Source organism: Oncorhynchus gorbuscha, unplaced genomic scaffold (genome assembly GCF_021184085.1).
Source record: "Oncorhynchus gorbuscha isolate QuinsamMale2020 ecotype Even-year unplaced genomic scaffold, OgorEven_v1.0 Un_scaffold_1806, whole genome shotgun sequence".
In the NCBI taxonomy this organism is placed as follows: Eukaryota; Metazoa; Chordata; class Actinopteri; order Salmoniformes; family Salmonidae; genus Oncorhynchus; species Oncorhynchus gorbuscha.
The window spans coordinates 79,421-100,553 of NW_025746482.1; the positions used below are offsets into that span (position 1 = coordinate 79,421).

The 21,133-nt window shown below is 44.7% G+C and overlaps 1 protein-coding gene across 1 annotated transcript; it reads left to right on the top strand.

Moving 5' to 3' along the window:
- Window positions 1-577: 577 nt before the first annotated feature.
- LOC124024245 (ectonucleoside triphosphate diphosphohydrolase 7-like) lies at window positions 578-19,955 on the top strand. Its single transcript, XM_046338238.1, is given in 14 exon segments — window positions 578-695; window positions 2,176-2,284; window positions 3,328-3,507; window positions 3,805-4,010; window positions 5,246-5,396; window positions 5,563-5,666; window positions 5,908-5,967; window positions 10,924-11,075; window positions 11,592-11,691; window positions 11,694-11,757; window positions 15,129-15,453; window positions 15,958-16,043; window positions 17,273-17,434; window positions 17,511-19,955. Coding segments are annotated over 13 exon segments (1,815 nt in total). The 5' UTR covers window positions 578-695; window positions 2,176-2,276; the 3' UTR covers window positions 17,728-19,955.
- The last annotated feature ends 1,178 nt before the right edge of the window (window positions 19,956-21,133 follow it).

Consider the following 21,133-nt stretch of genomic DNA (forward strand, 5'->3'; position numbering starts at 1 on the left):
GACAATTTTATAATCTCCATTTTGGTAACCACATGTTTTACTGTAGTTGTTTCCGAATCCAGGGTGTGTGTAATCACCACCAAGGTCAATCATTTGATTCAAATGACATGCATCGGCGCTTATTGCTCATCGGGTTTAGTTCTATTAAAATGTGTCCCCAACATTGGCTTCGAAGGTCATCACTGTTCTGTCTACTGTGAAATTAATGCGTGAAATGATGCATGACAGGCTCACTGTGCATGTAATGGAAGCAATGCAAGAATATAAATGTATGCAGATAAATAATATACATCAAAAGATACACAACAGCTATAGATTTTAAACTGACCAATATCAATATGCATTGGTCAAACATGAATGTACAAATCGCACGCACCACACGGGGGCATCATTCAGCACTTTGGACAGCGACGTGTTCCGTGACGTGTCCACGTCGGCTACCGGAAGCGACGTCATCTGATGGATTTAAAGCTTTTTATTTTATTTTGCTGGATAAAGATGAATCTCGTTCGAAGAAAATTGATTTTTGTCGTTAATCTGTGACTCAGGGTAGGATCCACCCGTGATTAAAACGACTGGTATGACGTGACGGCCAGTGTTAATTTGTATCAAAGTGAGTTTGGAACGGTGACAATGTCACAATGTATCACTATATCTAGCCAGCTGGCTACAGCTGTAACATTCACCGGAAGCCGGTTAGTTATCAATATTGTTGTTCTAGTTTTAGTCAATCCAAATCGCTATGTTAATACAAATTCTCTGCACAGGCCACATGTTCATTATTTGTTAAATTGCAGTCAGTGGGTGAATTGAGATTAGTTTAGCTTGTAGAGCTAACAATTTACGTAATACATGTAATACATCTTACATAACGTAAAACACTGTTTAAATAATATATTAACTCGTTGGCAGAGCAACCTGGACTCAGGGGTAGACGTAACATGTGGGGGATCCCCATCATCCATTTCGTATGATATGTTACGAATTGCAATTCGTTAGCTAGGTGGCTAACGTTAGCTAGGCTAGAAGTTAGGGTTAGGCGTAAAGTTAAATGGTAAGTGGAAGGTTTAGCTAACATGCAAAGTAGCTAATGGTAGTAAGAACTTGCAAGGTTGCCTAAACATCAAACTGTTGCCTTGGTTTCTCCATGGATATTCAGTTTGAAAGAAGTCGCTGTAAAAAAGACTCCATAGTCTCTACAGGCCAGAATGTTGATTAAAAACATGTATTTGAGGTTACTTTACAGGTTGTCCTTTTGTCGGAAAGTAGTGGGCATCAAATGTACACAGTATTGTTAAATAAACTGTTAAATAAATAAAATACAATTGTTTTGCGGCACTGGTAGGTTCTGTCGTGTATTTTCCATCTCCTGACGCATTTCATGTGATGCACAAAAATGTAACAGTAGCCGAATGTAACCAAACATAGACCAAAGCACATTCCCTCACACTCAGCTGGAAGTGCTTGTGAAATCTGCCAGCTGATTGTTGCGCGGGACAACATTCCGTCTGTGCTTGACATTCAGCCATTGTTGACATTTTGTGCAAATTGCGTCTGCATTGAAAATATAAAACTGCTATACAGACCAGCGTACGGAGAGTCTAGTTAATAACACTACTTTGTACATATTTAGCCTCAGATGACCTTCTACATAATGATAAATCAGCGGACAACAGGTAATGTACATTCAAATGATTTTTTCAGCATTCTGACTTCTGATGGGACTAACGTCAAGAAAGGAGTTTATTCATAGAGGCTAAAGTTGTCCGTGATGAGATTCGAACGCGCAACCTTTGGGTTGCTAGAAGTTTGCGTTCTACGCCCACCCTGACCAACCCCACTCTTTTCATTTTTTCCTTATGTAACCCTACCAAACGTAACATATACTAATTTGAGTTGCCCGGATTATTGTTTACTATGTTACGTCTAGTCTATGACACCAGTCTGGGCAGAGGTAGGAGGGTGCGTTTCTATTGCACATGCATGTACTGTATCTATTCCTGTTGACACTGCTTTGAACTCAACACATCTAGCTAGTTGGCTGTTCCTTGGTGCCTCTGTGATTTACGAATGATAGGCCTAGCTACCTATGTTTCATGTCCACAACTAACTTGAAGGGATACGTGGTGACATACTTTTCTTCCGGCGTGACTATCTCTATGTCCTTCTCTCCAGATTACCAGGGGAAAGCAACACCTGGGTCCACATAGTACATACCCAACCATGAGGAGGTGACAGCCAGATAACTCTGCTGCTAGGTCTTGCTGCTTGGACATATGGCAAGGTAACACACACTCTTTATTTGTGGGTTGTATTATTAGCCAATCTAGCTCGAATCTCCACCCGCGTAGGATAACCATCCATCGAAATACAGGGATATGTCTAGAGCTAGACCAGGGGTAGTATGTCTAGAGCTAGACCAGGGGTAGTATGTCTAGAGCTGGACCAGGGGTGGTGTATCTAGAGCTGGACCAGGGGTAGTATGTCTAGAGCTAGACCAGGGGTAGTGTGTCTAGAGCTGGACCAGGGGTGGTGTATCTAGAGCTGGACCAGGGGTGGTGTATCTAGAGCTGGACCAGGGGTGGTGTATCTAGAGCTGGACCAGGGGTAGTATGTCTAGAGCTAGACCAGGGGTAGTATGTCTAGAGCTGGACCAGGGGTGGTGTATCTAGAGCTGGACCAGGGGTGGTGTATCTAGAGCTGGACCAGGGGTGGTGTGTCTGGAGAGCTGGACCAGGGGTAGTATGTCTAGAGAGCTGGACCAGGTGTGTCCATAAACACTCTTCCCAGGTGGTGGATCAGAGAGGATAAAAAAATAGAACAAAAAGTGAATCGGCACACTGGTATAATAGTGTTCTCAAAGGACAACATCTGGATCACAAACTGGTTGTTCTTCAGAAGGACCACGAGGCAACACACACTAACTGGTTGTTCTTCAGAAGGACCACGAGGCAACACACACTAACTGGTTGTTCTTCAGAAGGACCACGAGGCAACACACACTAACTGGTTGTTCTTCAGAAGGACCACGAGGCAACTCACACTAACTGGTTGTTCTTCAGAAGGACCACGAGGCAACACACACTAACTGGTTGTTCTTCAGAAGGACCACGAGGCAACACACACTAACTGGACTGCTGTGTTCACATGATGGCAGGATGTGAACTTCAGCATGTGTTTAGGTGACGAGGTCTAATGTTTCTGATTGTTTGAGATGTTACCACAGTGTTATGTTATACAGAACTAGTAATGTAATAACTGTGCGTGTCCATGCGGTATGTTGTAGTAGGCCATATCTATGAAAGTAATGAAAACCTCCTCCTCCAGGATCACTTTCTCATGCCTGCCAGCCTCCTGGTACTGCAGTGTGTCCTTGCTGTCTCTGGGTTGTGTGCCCAGGCAAAGGGCCTTCTTCCTGGTGTTCCTCACCTGCTCTGCCCTGGTTTTCCTGGGGGTCTACCAGACTGAGCTCTGGAGGCCCCAGCGCCACAGGGGACACGTCAACAAGTGAGTGAGACGTCAGATGAACGGACAGACAGAATGACAGAGAGAGCGAGAGACAACACACACACACACACACACACACACACACACACACACACACACACACACACACACACACACACACACACACACACACACACACACACACACACACACACACACACACACACACACACACACACACACACACACACACCAGGCAAAGTGTTTGCACTGCACTACTACTAAGTCAACCCAGACTCTGCATTAGTGTATGGTGTCTAACATGTTTCTCTCTCCATCTCCTGCTCTCACCCCTAGATACCTCTCATCTGTGGAGACCATGGAGGCTACTGATGTCACCAACGCAGCTCTAAACTATGGGATCGTGGTGGACTGCGGCAGCAGCGGCTCCAGGGTGTATGTGTACTACTGGCCCCCCCACCATGGAAACCTCCACACCCTGCTGGACATCAGGCAGATGAGGGACCACGACCGCCACCCTGTGGTCAAGAAGATCAAACCTGGTGAGGAAAGAGTGGGGGGTGGGGGGGTACAATAACAACAGCAGAGAACAACGTAACTGTTGAATGACCAGGAGAAAAGGATGTGATCCTTGCCAATGCCGTTGCCACATCACAGCAGAAACGATTAGTCTTTACTCTGTCAGATGCCCCTCTACCTCTTTACCTCTGGTACAGGGAGAGCTAACATACAGTAGCTAGTTACCGGTAACTGTCAAAATACAGGAAGCGCCAACAGAAAGTGTCTCAGTAGGGCGTTGAGCCGTTACAACTACCAGAACAGATTTTACAATCTGTGTCTGGAACTCTGCTGGAGGGATCTTCCATTAGAAATTCCTTCATTTGATGTTTTGGGTGGTGGTGGAAAATGCTGTCTCAGGTGCAGCCCAAGAATCTCCCATAAGTGTTCAATTGGGTTGAGATCTGAACACACACACACTTTAAACGCTCTAAGCTCCTTTTGGACCCCTTTTTCAATGTCCCTGAGATCCTCTTGTTCCAGCCATGGTTGCCAAAATAATGAGCAACTGGGTGTTTTTCTACATGACCCTAAGCATGATGGGTTGTTAATTGCTTAATTAACTCAGGAACCACACTTGGGTGGAAGCACCTGCTTTCAGTATACTTTGTGTCCCTCATTTACTCATGTCTTTCCTTTTTATTCTGGGAGTTACCTACATGTTCACCATGTAGGGGCATGGCACCCCAGAAGAAGTTAGTTGTTGTCATACAGTGTGGAGGGTTTCTACCTGTTTTCCCATGTTGTCAGGCCACATGTCCTCAACCTGCTCCTTATCTCAACATTCTTTCCATTACCGCCTATTGGCCTGATACCTGAACACACTGGGACTGAGTGGGACTGAGTGGGACTGAGTGGGACTGAGTGGGACTGAGTGGGACTGAGTGGGACTGAGTGGGACCCGGGACCGAGTGGGACCACAATTGCTAAGCAGTTAGCAGCTGCTTTGTTCCCACTAAATGAACTGTAGAATTGACAGAGAAATAGTGAATCTGCCCTGTTACACCCCAGCCAAGGCCACTGCCTCGTCCTCAACTCAGCTATCGCTAACCTCTCTCACTTTTTTCTCTCTCTCTCCTTCCTTTCTCCCCTTTCCACTCCAGGTATTTCCACCATGGCGCTGAGCCCAGCCAAGGCCACTGCCTCGTCCTCAACTCCGCTATCGCTAACCTCTCTCGCTTTTCTCTCTCTATCTCTCTCTCTCCCCTTTCCTCTCCAGGTATTTCCACCATGGCGCTGAGCCCAGCCAAGGCCAGTGACTACCTCCACCCCCTCCTTTCCTTCGCTGCCACCCATGTCCCCAGGAAGAAACACAAGGAGACTCCTCTCTATATCCTCTGTACTGCTGGAATGAGACTGCTGCCTGAGAGGTAGGCCTCCGCCCTCCTCCACCATTTTGTCAGGGTTCGGGGGTCAACAGGGGGTCAAGCACTGGATCCCCCCTAGAGATCTGTGGGAGGTTTAGAGCATTGATTTATACACCTCTAACAGCGGTTTAAAAAGTGGTTATTTCTCCCCATGTGACCCCCCCCCCAGTCAGCAGGCTGCTATCCTGGAGGACCTGGTAAGAGATGTTCCAGTGGAGTTTGACTTCCTGTTCTCCAGCTCCCATGCAGAGGTGATCTCTGGAAAACAGGAAGGTGAGACCGAGAGCTGTGAGCCTGATGGGAATATGGTACAGTTTACACCTAGACACTGGTCGGTTCCTGGGATCACCCAAACACAAACTGTATGCACCACTAAGTGGCTTTGGATAAAAGTGCCTGCTGAATGTGTTTATACTGGTGTGAAAAGGCCAAATGGTGTAATTGAACTAATATACTGCACCTGTCCTCTGTGTGCTTTGTGGCGTTAATGTTAACACTGCCTTTCTGCCTGCAGGTGTGTATGCATGGATTGGTATTAACTTTGTGTTGGGACGCTTTGACCATGCAGAGTATGGTGAGTGTGAGGTTATGGCTTCGTTGATGATGTCGCTTGTTTGTCCACTGCAAAGGATGAGGCTGGATTTGTATAGAGTTATGGCTTAGCTGTAGGCCTGAAACATGTCGCTAGCCGCCATTTTATAGGGCGTTAGATGCCGTACATGGCGGCTATACCCATGTCTCAAGGCCTACAGGTTAAGGCCTTCGCAAACGACCATTTTGAGCCATGTTATGACACGATTTTTGCCGTCCCAAACAAAATGTCCATGTCGTGGGCAAATTCTTAGGTTGTAAACGATTATCGGCCGTCTTGGCTCATTCAGTGCGACCGGGTCTAGTGAGTAACGCCACCTGCGGTCGTAGGCTCTGACAAAGTTCTAGCAGTGTCAGAATTGATTTGCCTTTATCGTATAGTGTGGCTGGTGTTACGAGCCGATCCCGGTGATTGACCAATAGGAACGCGGCTGGCACGGAGTATTGCGCACAACACAACATGTTTCACTGAGTTATTAACAAAAAGTGTTTTTTAGTGACGTTAGAAAATACCGACCCGGAAGTGTTTTCCGGCTGTGGAGTTATTTAGGGGTTTTAAGGTTCCAAACATATTTATTTTTCTTCACCAATCTAGTGACTAAATGACATCACAGGTTCCATGTATCATGCTGGCTAGTCTTGTGTGTACGTCTGGGAGAAGTTACAGGAGAGATGGGTGGGACCAAAGTAACACAATGTAAACTGATGACCTGGAATAAAATCAACTCCACTTCTAAGCACAGGCCATTGTCTCATCTCCCTCTAGTTCATATTGCTTTTATAATGTCAGCAAAACATTAACATGTGACGGAATGTTTGCAAATGATATGACATCATTACAATTCTGCCTTAATCAATTGACTTGACAGATCAGCTTTTCACAAACTTTATTCGGCAGGTTAGTGGTTAAAAAAATATATCTTATATATATTCTGGTGGTCAGTTACCTTCTGTCAAGCCGTGGAAATGTGATGAGCAGGATGATTGTGCCGTTTTGTGAAGAGAATGAAGTCGTTTATTCTATCAAGACACGAGAAGTGCCTGACAAGGACCGCTGCAGAGCACCTGATTGGTAGAGCTAATCATGAATAGTCAGTGATTATTGTGAACAACATCTCCTACTACGTACCATTTAAAGTGAGATGAGAAAATGATGGTTAATATAGCTATTATGTGATCCATTTTAGTCCCATTTTTAGTATTGTGGTTGGTTCATTTTCATAAATTACGAACCTATAGCATTAATTATTCAAATTGACACAAACATGAAATGATGGCTGATGGTACATTTGTTGAAAGTAACGAGCATGACAAACTAGGACCATGGAGAGACTGTAGATATTGTGCTTCTCGCCAGCTGTTGTTTCCGTCCCAAAGCTGTGTTCCTCCCTCTCTGTTGGCAGGTACAAAAGTAACTCTGCCGTAGTTCTGTGTTCTCTGTCTATTTTTAAACTACTTTCACTTTTATTTCACTACATTTCTAAAGAAAATAATGTACTTTTTACTCCAAACATCTTCCCTGACGCCCAAAAGTATTCATTACATTTAGAAAAAACAGCCCGGTCCGAACATGTTTCGCCGAGTTATTAACAAAAAGTGGTTTTGAGTGATATATATATATTTAATTTAAACTCATTTACCCTAGAAGTCCTATAACAGTTGCTAATGGTAGAGGACATGTATAAGATGTGTGTCATAAAATATGGTGTCTCCAGCTCTGTTGATCTCTGAGTAATTAGGGAAACAAGTTACTTTTGTCCCAGTTCTCCCTTTCAGTTTTCACTGACTCACTTCATTCACATGCGCAGATCAAATACAGAACTGAAGCAAGTTGTCAAACCTGTCCAGGATGATCAAGATTTTTATTTGGTAACATTGCGCAGTGTGACATGATAATCGTAAAAGACTGAATCCGACTAGCTAATCATGATGATGAACCAGATTTGACAGCATGTGATGGTTTGTTTGCCAAAGGGTGATGTGTATATATGGACATGTTGTCAGGCCACAAAGGGTGATGTGTATATATGGACATGTTGTCAGGCCACAAAGGGTGATGTGTATATATGGACATGTTGTCAGGCCACAAAGGGTGATGTGTGTATATGGACATGTTGTCAGGCCACAAAGGGTGATGTGTATATATGGACATGTTGTCAGGCCACAAAGGGTGATGTGTATATGGACATGTTGTCAGGCCACAAAGGGTGATGTGTGTATATGGACATGTTGTCAGGCCACAAAGGCTGATGTCAGGGTTTGTGTATATGGACATGTTGTCAGGCCACAAAGGGTGATGTATATGGACATGTTGTCAGGCCACAAAGGGTGATGTGTATATATGGACATGTTGTCAGGCCACAAAGGGTGATGTGTGTATATGGACATGTTGTCAGGCCACAAAGGGTGATGTGTATATATGGACATGTTGTCAGGCCACAAAGGGTGATGTGTGTATATGGACATGTTGTCAGGCCACAAAGGGTGATGTGTATATATGGACATGTTGTCAGGCCACAAAGGGTGATGTGTATATGGACATGTTGTCAGGCCACAAAGGGTGATGTGTATATATGGACATGTTGTCAGGCCACAAAGGGTGATGTGTGTATATGGACATGTTGTCAGGCCACAAAGGCTGATGTCAGGGTTTGTGTATATATGGACATGTTGTCAGGCCACAAAGGGTGATGTGTGTATATGGACATGTTGTCAGGCCACAAAGGGTGATGTGTATATATGGACATGTTGTCAGGCCACAAAGGGTGATGTGTATATATGGACATGTTGTCAGGCCACAAAGGGTGATGTGTATATATGGACATGTTGTCAGGCCACAAAGGGTGATGTGATGGACATGTTGTCAGGCCACAAAGGGTGATGTGTATATGGACATGTTGTCAGGCCACAAAGGGTGATGTCAGGGTTTGTGTATATATGGACATGTTGTCAGGCCACAAAGGGTGATGTGTATATATGGACATGTTGTCAGGCCACAAAGGGTGATGTGTATATATGGACATGTTGTCGGGCCACAAAGGGTGATGTGTATATGGCATGTTGTCAGGCCACAAAGGGTGATGTGTATATATGGACATGTTGTCAGGCCACAAAGGGTGATGTGTATATATGGACATGTTGTCAGGCCACAAAGGGTGATGTGTATATATGGACATGTTGTCAGGCCACAAAGGGTGATGTGTATATATGGGCATGTTGTCAGGCCACAAAGGGTTTGTGTATATATGGACATGTTGTCAGGCCACAAAGGGTGATGTGTATATGGACATGTTGTCAGGCCACAAAGGGTGATGTGTATATGGACATGTTGTCAGGCCACAAAGGGTGATGTCAGGGTTTGTGTGTATATGGACATGTTGTCAGGCCACAAAGGGTGATGTGTATATATGGACATGTTGTCAGGCCACAAAGGGTGATGTGTATATATGGGCATGTTGTCAGGCCACAAAGGGTTTGTGTATATATGGACATGTTGTCAGGCCACAAAGGGTGATGTGTATATGGACATGTTGTCAGGCCACAAAGGGTGATGTATGTATATGGACATGTTGTCAGGCCACAAAGGGTGATGTCAGGGTTTGTGTATATATGGACATGTTGTCAGGCCACAAAGGGTGATGTGTATATATGGGCATGTTGTCAGGCCACAAAGGGTTTGTGTATATATGGACATTTTGTCAGGCCACAAAGGGTGATGTGTATATGGACATGTTGTCAGGCCACAAAGGGTGATGTCAGGGTTTGTGTATATATGGACATTTTGTCAGGCCACAAAGGGTGATGCCAGGGTTTGTGTATATATGGACATGTTGTCAGGCCACAGGGTGATGTGTATATATGGACATGTTGTCGGGCCACAAAGGGTGATGTGTATATGGCATGTTGTCGGGCCACAAAGGGTGATGTGTATATGGACATGTTGTCAGGCCACAAAGGGTGATGTGTATATGGACATGTTGTCAGGCCACAAAGGGTGATGTGTATATGGACATGTTGTCAGGCCACAAAGGGTGATGTGTATATGGACATGTCAGGCCACAAAGGGTGATGTGTATATGGACATGTTGTCAGGCCACAAAGGGTGATGTGTATATGGACATGTTGTCAGGCCACAAAGGGTGATGTGTATATGGACATGTTGTCAGGCCACAAAGGGTGATGTGTGTATATGGACATGTTGTCAGGCCACAAAGGGTGATGTGTATATGGACATGTTGTCAGGCCACAAAGGGTGATGTGTATATGGACATGTTGTCAGGCCACAAAGGGCGATGTCAGGGTTTGTGTATATATGGACATGTTGTCAGGCCACAAAGGGTGATGCCAGGGTTTGTGTGTATATGGACATGTTGTCAGGCCACAAAGGGTGATGTGTATATATGGACATGTTGCCAGGCCACAAAGGGTGATGTGTATATATGGACATGTTGTCAGGCCACAAAGGGTGATGTGTATATATGGACATGTTGTCAGGCCACAAAGGGTGATGTGTATATATGGACATGTTGTCAGGCCACAAAGGGTGATGTGTATATATGGACATGTTGTCAGGCCACAAAGGGTGATGTGTATATATGGACATGTTGTCAGGCCACAAAGGGTGATGTGTATATGGACATGTTGTCAGGCCACAAAGGGTGATGTGTATATGGACATGTTGTCAGGCCACAAAGGGTGATGTGTATATGGACATGTTGTCAGGCCACAAAGGGTGATGTGTGTATATGGACATGTTGTCAGGCCACAAAGGGTGATGTCAGGGTTTGTGTGTATATGGACATGTTGTCAGGCCACAAAGGGTGATGTCAGGGTTTGTGTATATATGGACATGTTGTCAGGGTTTGTGTGTATATGGACATGTTGAACAGACTGTTGGTTACCCATCGTTGACTTGACACTCAATTCTCCATTTTCCTAGAAGATGATGCAATGGTGGAGGTCACTACAGGGTCACAGAACCATCACCCAATTAGCCGGCGGCGTACAGTGGGCATCATGGACATGGGTGGAGCCTCGCTGCAGATAGCCTATGAGGTGCCTAGCGCGGTCCACTTCAGTTCACCTGAACAGGTAAGGAAGGATCCAGCTGAGTGCTCGTATTCTCATTGTATTTGTGTGGTATGACTGGCTGTTGTGTATACTGATAGGCCTGATGTTGGGGTTTAGTAAACCACACCATGTATTGGAGATAATGTCTGCGTCCTGATTCTCAACACTAGGGTCGTATTCATTAGGGCACACCGTAGCGAAATGGTTTGTAACGGAAAAAAGAACATGTGCATTTCGTATTGGACACATTCAGGTAGTCCTTCCCTGTTTCCATGCGTTTTCTTCCATTTGGTGCCTTTATGAATCTCCCATTTTACCGCAAACAATAATAACGCCAAGATCCTTACAAAGCTATTATTCAAGGAATAGGGTGAAGTTGCTACTGATCTTGGGCCAGTTTAGCATTTTCTGCACTAAGGGTTAAGGTTAGAATTGGGAAGGGGAAGCTGACTCTAGATAGGTACCCAGGGGAAACTTCACCCCAGAGCATGATTTTATGGTTGAAGTCATGCAGTGGTTCTCTGTCTCCCTCTACAGGAGGAGTCGGGTAAGAGCCTGCTGGCAGAGTTTAACCTGGGCTGTGATTCAGAGCACACGCAGCACGTCTACCGTGTATATGTCACCACATTCCTGGGCTTCGGGGGAACATGGCTCGACAGCGCTACGAAGACCAGCTGGTCAACTCCACCATCACCAAGAACAGGTAGGACCGACACACACACACACACACACACACACACACACACACACACACACACACACACACACACACACACACACACACACACACACACACACACACACACACACACACACACACACACACACAGTGCCTATTCAGACCCCTTGGCTCTTTTTCTTCATTAATCTACACACAGTACCCCATAATGATAATGCCAACAGGTTTTTAGAAATGTTTGCTAAGTTATAAAAAATCAGTGGCGTAAAGTACTTAAGTAAAGATACTTTAAAGTACAACTTAAGTCGTTTTTTGGGGTGTCTGTACTTTACTCTACTATTTATATTTTTAAACTACTTTCACTTTTATTTCACTACATTTCTAATGAAAATAATGTACTTTTTACTCCAAACATTTTCCCTGACACCCAAAAGTTTTCATTACATTTAGAAAATGGTCCAATTCACACACTTCTGAAGAGAACATCCCTGGTCATCCCTACTGCCTCTGATCTGACAGACTCACTAAACAGAGAACATCCCTGGTCCTCCCTGTCATCCCTACTGCCTCTGATCTGACAGACTCACTAAACAGAGAACATCCCTGGTCATCCCTACTGCCTCTGATCTGGCGGACTCACTAAACAGAGAACATCCCTGGTCATCCCTACTGCCTCTGATCTGACGGACTCACTAAACAGAGAACATCCCTGGTCATCCCTACTGCCTCTGGTCTGACGGACTCACTAAACAGAGAACATCCCTGGTCATCCCTACTGCCTCTGATCTGATGGACTCACTAAACAGAGAACATCCCTGGTCCTCCCTACTGCCTCTGATCTAGAGGACTCACTAAACAGAGAACATCCCTGGTCATCCCTACTGCCTCTGATCTGGCGGACTCACTAAACAGAGAACATCCCTGGTCCTCCCTACTGCCTCTGATCTGGCGGACTCACTAAACAGAGAACATCCCTGGTCATCCCTACTGCCTCTGATCTGGCGGACTCACTAAACAGAGAACATCCCTGGTCATCCCTACTGCCTCTGATCTGACGGACTCACTAAACAGAGAACATCCCTGGTCATCCCTACTGCCTCTGATCTGACGGACTCACTAAACACAAATGCTTCATTTGTAAATGATGTCTGAGTGTATGAAAATGGTGCTCGTCTGGTATGCGTAATATAAGGAATCTGAAATGATTTGTTTTTACTTTTGATACTTAAGTATATTTAAAACCAAATAATTTGAGACTTTTCCTTTTGCCTTCTTGGGTATGACTCTACAAGCTTGGCACACCTATATTTTGGGAGTTTCTCCCATTCTTCTCTGCAGATCCTCTCAAGCTCTGTCAGGTTAAATGGGGAGCATTGTTGCAGCTATTTTTAGGTCTCTCCAGAGATGTTCGATCGGGTTCAAGTCTGTACTCTGGCTGGGCCACTCAAGGACATTCGGAGACTTGTCCAGAAGCCACTCCTGCTTTGTCTTGACTGTGCTTTTATTTAACCATTATTTAACTCGGCAAGGCATTTAAGAAGAAATTCTTATATACAATGATGACCTACCCCGGCCAAACCCGGACGAAGCTGGGCAAATTGTGCGCCGTCCTATGGGACTCCCAATCACGGTCGGATATGATGCAGCCTGGATTTGAACCCGGTATTGCAGTGACTCCTCTTGAACTGAGATGCGGTGTCTTAGACCACTGCGCCACTCGTTGTCCTCTTGGAAGGTGAAACTTCGCCCCAGTCTGAGGTCCTGAGTGCTCCAGAGCACTCTTCATTAAGGATCTCTCTCTACTTTTCTCTGTTTATCTTTGCCTTGTCTCCCAGTCCCTGCTGCTGAAAACATCCCCACAGCATGATGCTGCCACCACCATTCTTCACCGTAGGGATGGTACCAGGTTTCCTCCAGATGTGATGCTTTGCATTCAGGCCAAAAAGTTCAATCTTGGTTTCATCAGACCAGAGAATCTTGTTTCTCATGGTTTTGAGAGTCTTTAGGTGCCTTTTGGCAAACTCCAAGTGGGCTACTGAGGAGTGACTTCCGTCTGGCCACTCTATAATAAAGGCCTGATTGGTGGAGTGCTGCAGAGAAGGTTGTCCTTCTGGAAGGTTCTCTCATCTCCAGAGAAGAACTCTAGAGTTCTTGGTCACCTTCCTGACCAAGGCCTTTCTCCCCTGATAGCTCAGTTTGGCGGGAGGCCACCTCCCTGACCAAGGCCTTTCTCCCCTGATAGCTCAGTTTGGCGGGAGGCCACCTCCCTGACCAAGGCCTTTCTCCCCTGATTGCTTAGTTTGGCGGGGCGGCCAGCTCCCTGACCAAGGCCTTTCTCCCCTGATTGCTTAGTTTGGCGGGGCGTCCAGCTCCCTGACCAAGGCCTTTCTCCCCTGATTGGTCAGTTTGGCGGGGCGTCCAGCTCTAGGAAGAGTCTTGGTGTTTCTACATTTCTTCCATTTTAAGAATGATGGAAGCTACTGGGTTTTTCGGGACCTTCAATGCTGCAAACATTTTTTTGGTAACCTTCCCCAGATCTGTGACTCGACACAATCCTTTCTCGGAGCTCTGCTGGCAATTCCTTGGACCTCATGTCTTGGTTTCTGCTCTGACATACACTGTCAACTGTGGGACCTTATATAGACAGGTTTGTACAAATCATGTACAATCAATTAAATTTACCACAGATGGACTCCAGTCAAGTTGTAGAAACATCTCAAGGATGATCAATGGAAACAGGATGCACCTGAGCTCAATTTTGAGTCTCATAGCAAAGGTTCTGAATACTTCTTTATGTGAATAAGGTATTTCTGTTTGTTTTTTAAAATACATTTGCAAACATTTCTAAAAACCTGTTTTCACTTTGTCATTATGGGGTTTTGTGTGTAGATTGCTGAGTTTAAAAAATAATACAAATTAGAATAAGTCTAATGTAACAAAATGTGGAAAAAGTCAAGGGGTCTGAATACTTACCAAAGGCACTGTACATACATACATACATACATACATACATACATACATACATACATACATACATACATACATACATACATACATACATACATACATACATACATACATACATACATACATACATACATACATACATACATACATACATACATACATACATACATACATACATACATACATACATACATACATACATACATACATACATACATACATACATACATACATACATACATACATACATACATACACAAAGGCACACGCATATACAGACACATTCACACTTGCATAAACAGAGGGTCACAGTCTTAAATTCATCACCTTCCTACAATTTCATCTCAACACCTTGAGTCTGAGAACTCAATGATTGATTGATCAACTGACTATCCCTTCCTTCGTGTCACTTCCTGGTTGTCCTCCAGGCTGACAGGCGATCAGACAGGCATGATGGAAGCCACTCCCCTTGCGGACCCATGCCTCCCTGTCGGCCTATCAGACGTGGTGCGTCGGGACGGCCGTGCGGTCCACCTGAGAGGGCAGGGGGACTGGGTGCGGTGCCAGGGGGCAGTCAGGCCTTTCCTGGGTCTCCACAATGGCACCATGGGATCCCCCAGGGGGGTGTACCAGGCCCCCATCGACTACAGCAACTCAGAGTTCTACGGCTTCTCTGAGTTCTTCTACTGCACTGAGGATGTACTGAGGATGGGGGGACCGTACGACAGCGCTAAGTACTCCAAGGCTGCCACGGTAACCACAGCTCATCATTCTAGAACTTATCATGATCAGATATTCTAGACCTGGGTTTCCTCTGTCATTACCTAGGCAGGTTAGGTTTCTCCTCACTTAGCCCTCTTGTTCCTGATTTGTATTTATTTATTTTAAGTCTGGTTTCAACAACAACAAACAATCCTTTGAAGATGCCTTTCTGTGCACTGCCTAAGAAATCTAAGGGAAAATATTGGTTTTGTGAAAGGCAAGAAAATTACTTTTGTCATTCTCTTCAAGTTAGCCTGGTACCCGTCTGTTTGTGTCGTCAAGCCAATCCCTGTCAGGTTTGGCATGATGAGGAGTTGGAATGATAGCCTGGTGCCAGTCTGTTTGCGTCGTCACGCCACTCCTTGTCAGGTTTGGCATGATGAGGAGTTGGAACGATAGCACAAACAGATCTGGGAACAGGCTGTCTTTTTAAGCTCTTATATCGCCAAGAGATCTTTCCAGGAGGTAACGCCGTTCTCTCCTGTCTGTCTGCAGGACTATTGTGCCACCAAGTGGTCGACCCTCACCAAGCGTCTGGACAGCAAGCTGTTCTCTAAACAAGCAGACTCCTCCAGACTGAAGTAAGAAACCCTTCAACCCAGTTACCCAGGCAACCACTGTACTCAATATGTCTACTAGATATTAATCTGTAACCCCAGTTACCCAGGCAACCACTGTACTCAATATGTCTACTAGATATTCATCTGTAACCCCAGTTACCCAGGCAACCACTGTACTCAATATGTCTACTAGATATTCATCTGTAACCCCAGTTACCCAGGCAACCACTGTACTCAATATGTCTACTAGATATTAATCTGTAACCCCAGTTACCCAGGCAACCACTGTACTCAATATGTCTCGTAGATATTCATCTGTAACCCCAGTTACCCAGGCAACCACTGTACTCAATATGTCTACTAGATATTAATCTGTAACCCCAGTTACCCAGGCAACCACTGTACTCCATATGTCTAGTAGATATTCATCTGTAACCCCAGTTACCCAGGCAACCACTGTACTCAATATGTCTCGTAGATATTCATCTGTAACCCCAGTTACCCAGGCAACCACTGTACTCCACATGTCTAGTAGATATTCATCTGTAACCCCAGTTACCCAGGCTACCACTGTACTCAATATGTCTAGTAGATATTCATCTGTAACCCCAGTTACCCAGGCAACCACTGTACTCAATATGTCTAGTAGATATTCATCTGTAACCCCAGTTACCCAGGCAACCACTGTACTCAATATGTCTACTAGATATTCATCTGTTACCCAGGCTACCACTGTACTCAATATGTCTAATAGATATTCATCTGTAACCCCAGTTACCGAGGCTACCACTGTACTCAATATGTCTAATAGATATTCATCTACTACCATCTGTAACCCCAGTTACCCAGGCTACCACTGTACTCAATATGTCTAATAGATATTCATCTACTACCATCTGTAACCCCAGTTACCCAGGCTACCACTGTACTCAATATGTCTAATAGATATTCATCTACTACCATCTGTAACCCCAGTTACCCAGTCTACCTCTGTACTCTATATGTCTAATAGATATTCCTCTACTACCATCTGTAACCCCAGTTACCCAGTCTACCTCTGTACTCAATATGTCTAGTAGATATTCATCTGTAACCCCAGTTACCCAGTCTACCTCTGTACTCTATATGTCTAATAGATATTCCTCTACTACCATCTGTCTGGAAATGCCTATCTAATAAAAATGGAATGCATATTGTGCATACCTTACCTCAGCATACCTCACCTCATCAACCACTCTCTCCCTGTCCAGGTACCAGTGTTTTAAGTCAGCCTGGATGTTCCAGGTGCTCCACTCAGGCTTCAGGTTCCCTAAGGACTACCCCAGCCTGAAGACTGCTCAGCTGGTCTATGACAAGGAGGTGCAGTGGACCCTGGGAGCCATCCTGTTTAAGACGCGCTTCCTGCCTCTCAGGTCAGTAGGCACTTCTTGTGTGTCTGTCTGTCTGTGTGTCTGTTTGTTGTTAATCCATCTCTCTCCTCTCTAACAGGGACCTCCAGGCAGAGTCATTTAAACAGGGCCACTCCAACTGGCTGCGTTCCTCCTTCGTCTACAACCACTACCTGTTTTTTGCCTGTATCCTGGTGGTCCTGCTGGCCATTCTGCTGTACATCCTCCGCCTCCGCAGGATCCACCAGCGAGAACAGAGGCAGGCAGAGGCCCTGGACCTGCTCTGGGTGGAGGAGGGGGAGGCTCTTCTGGCCTGATCCAGGATCAGTTTAGACTCTGAATCTTTCTTGACCTGAGGCCTTGGGTGTGAGGGGGTTACTGATCTAGGATGAGTCGAGATGCTCTCAGTAACTGGTGTTCATAGCCTGGTATGCACAGCTCTAGGATCAACCTTTCACCCTCTGAGTTGTAGGCTTGACTGGTGCTCTATTTGTTAAGAGGCACTGATCTAGGATCAGATTATCAACCCGCAAATCATGACCTTGACTGAGACCAATGATCTAGGACCAGCTTAGTCACGCTGAATCATAACGTTGACTATTGGCTAGAAATGCAATATCAACGTCATCCTACAAGGAAGGTTTTAATTATGGGGGTGCTGGACACTCCTGTTTCTTTAACAAATCTTTACACCCTAGATACAGATATCAACGTTGACCTGACCGTGAGCACCCTCGTAAAACAGAAAATATCAACCAAGGTCCAAATCACTATTTATAGTAACCTCTGACCTAGAGTGTTGATGTAAACATAAGTAGGAGGGGCCATGGAACCGGAACCTTCAAAAGGGGGAGAATTGCAGGATGTGGGCGAAACATCATGAAGGGAGAACTAGATCGTTAAAACAACGAAACAGGAGAATCCCAACAGGTGAACGACTGAGGACCGAGCCATTCTATTTCTATTGGAGATAATTCACTGTTGCAGAGGGACCACTGTGTTGGACATTTTGTGTGAAGGAAGGTGAAGCTTGACATCTGAGGCTGAAGTTGCCCTTAACCACAGATCTAGAATCAAGTAACTTACTCCTAATACTAACCTATCTGTGGTTAGTGGTAACTTCTAGCTACTCTTTGATGAAAAGGGTGCCTCTATGATTGTCTGTTTTGGACAGTATTGTAACCATGATGATAGTTTCTATCTGACCAGTATACTTTCTGTAAATCTCACAAACAGGAAGTGCATTAATTCCTTAATAATCCCACTGTGGGAATGCTTTTGTATTGAAAAACTACAATCAGGAATCAAACATGGGGCGGCAGGTAGCCTAGTGGTTAGAGTGGAAGGACGGCAGGTAGCCTAGTGGTTAGAGTGGAGGGGCGGCAGGTAGCCTAGTGGTTAAGAGCGTTGGACGAGTAACCGAAAGGTTGCTTGATCGAATCCTCGAGCTGACAAGGTAAACATCTGTCATTCTGCCCCTGAACAAGGCAGTTAACTCACTGTTCCACAGGCGCCGAAAGACGTGGATTTCGATTAAGGCCCCTCTCTGATTCAGAGGGGTTGGGTTAAATGTGGAAGACATTTCGGTTGAATGCATTCGGTTGTACAACTGACTAGGTTTCCCCTTTCCCTTCTCAAACAATTTATTACAGGGGTCCATTGAATGTCCTTAACGTTTTTAAACGTTTTGTTTTGGTGCTGGGAACAGATTGTTCTGAGCCAGTTATGTTGATGACAAGCTAGGAGTGAAACGGGTTGTCAGTGTTTAATGGATTGTAGTTGATGCCTTCTGATTGCATTGTGTTGAACTGTGGTACACACACACCCGCGCACGCAACTGAACTCCAAGTTGTGTGTTACGATGGGTCTATGTCAGACTGTCAATGTTAGTGACCCACTAGCTCCTCACCTGCCCTGTACTGTAAATATCTATTCAGACATCACTATCGGTCTGCTCTACTCCTCTTGATAATGTTGGGAGGTATTGCTGTTGTTAAATGAGATGCATTGAATTGCTAATCAAAGGAGCTCTCTTGTTATTTTGAAGCTGTATAATTTGAGTCGTCACAGTGTAAGTGTAGCGTCAGTGATTTTAATGTCAATTCATCTTCCTTTTCTCTTTGGACTCTTTCTCCGGCTGAACCCTTCAGTGCAGCATCTGAATGGGGTCTTATACCTCCCCTCGGTTTGACCCCTTTGTTTTGTTGTTTACATCTACAAGAGGAAGGGGCCTCTAATTGTTGCAGCTCTATTTTGAATTTTGACTCTTCCTAAATTAGGACCAATGATCAACTGGACCAAGTGTGTGTTCCAAATGGCACCCTATTCCCTATATAGTGCACTATGTTAGTGGGGCCCTATTCCCTATATAGTGCACTACTTTAGAGCAGGTCCCATAGGGCTTGGGTTAAAAGTATTGCACAATGTAGTAAATAGGGTGCCATTTGGGACATAATCCTAACTGTCTTATCGGTCTCTTATTGAGGAAAAATAACTACATGGATGTGGAAAACATCTGTTTTAAATAAATCAATGTTTTAAAACATGTTGTTTCTCTTTGGGTACTTTCTCTTGGTACATGTTTAGGACCAGGGTCGCATTCATTAGTGCACATGGTAGCAAAAATGTTTTGCAATGGAAAACCAAGTTTTCTTACTGAACAAGTTCAGGTAGAGTCCCGTTTCATTCCATTTCTTCTGTATGGTGCCTAGTGTATATGACTGAGCTGGTTTAGCAGGTCTTGGTAACGTGTGTCAATGTGCCCTGACATGAACCGAGGTTGGCAGCTGGCACGTTCCAGGGCATTCTGGGTGTTTATGTCATCCAGGTACGAGAGACGGGTGCAGGTCGATGTGCCAACAGACCAAGGCTGACTCTCCCCGTTTGACTTTCTTCAGGGATGGAATTATCCAGAATAAAACTCTTGTTTGGCTTTCTCTCAGTTTGCTAACAATGTAGGAAAGGAAACAAGAAGGTTGAAGCTTTAAGAAGATTTGGCCACTGTCCAAACAAATTATTCTCTAGGGGAAACAAAGAGCACCCTTACCAACCTGTTTTCTTAAAAATATACTTTAATACAACAGCTGCATATAAATATTAAAATATACATTATAATGGTGTACAGTACACTCACAAAACAAACAAATATTAGGCTTTATTTGTACGGCACTTTGTACTTTTGTTTTCTTGCTGCTTTTTAATGTTAATTTAAAAAAAAATCCTTTCTGTATTTTGCCAATCCAAAGCGTTTATTGTACTATTGTGATTATTGTAGGTTATTGAAAACAGAGCGGGGGGGGGTTAGAGGAGTTGTGAAATGATATGGGGGTGCTGTACATGACATGATGACACTGTGTTCTGGAATGTATCCTGTTTGTAGTCCAGAAGACATTTTTACAGTTCCAAAAGAGCTCGTGTCCTAGAATCTGTGTTCTAGAATGTCCATTCCTCTTCTTACTTCGCTCTGTTAGAAAATCATTGGTTTGGGCATCATTTGTCTTCCTCTGTCTGTCTGTGTGTCTGACAGTCCTGATGGGGTTTAGGGTAAAAAAAAAAGTCTCCGAGCTCTGTCTCTCCTGTCTCGGGGCGTCACGTCATCTTTGAAACAGGAGAGGGCCTCCAGTCTCTGGGAGGACAATGTGTGAGTCTGTAGTGTGTGTGTGTGTGTGAGAGTGAGAGAAAGTCTTCAGTTCAGGACCAGTCACTGAGGGGTCACTGTAGTCC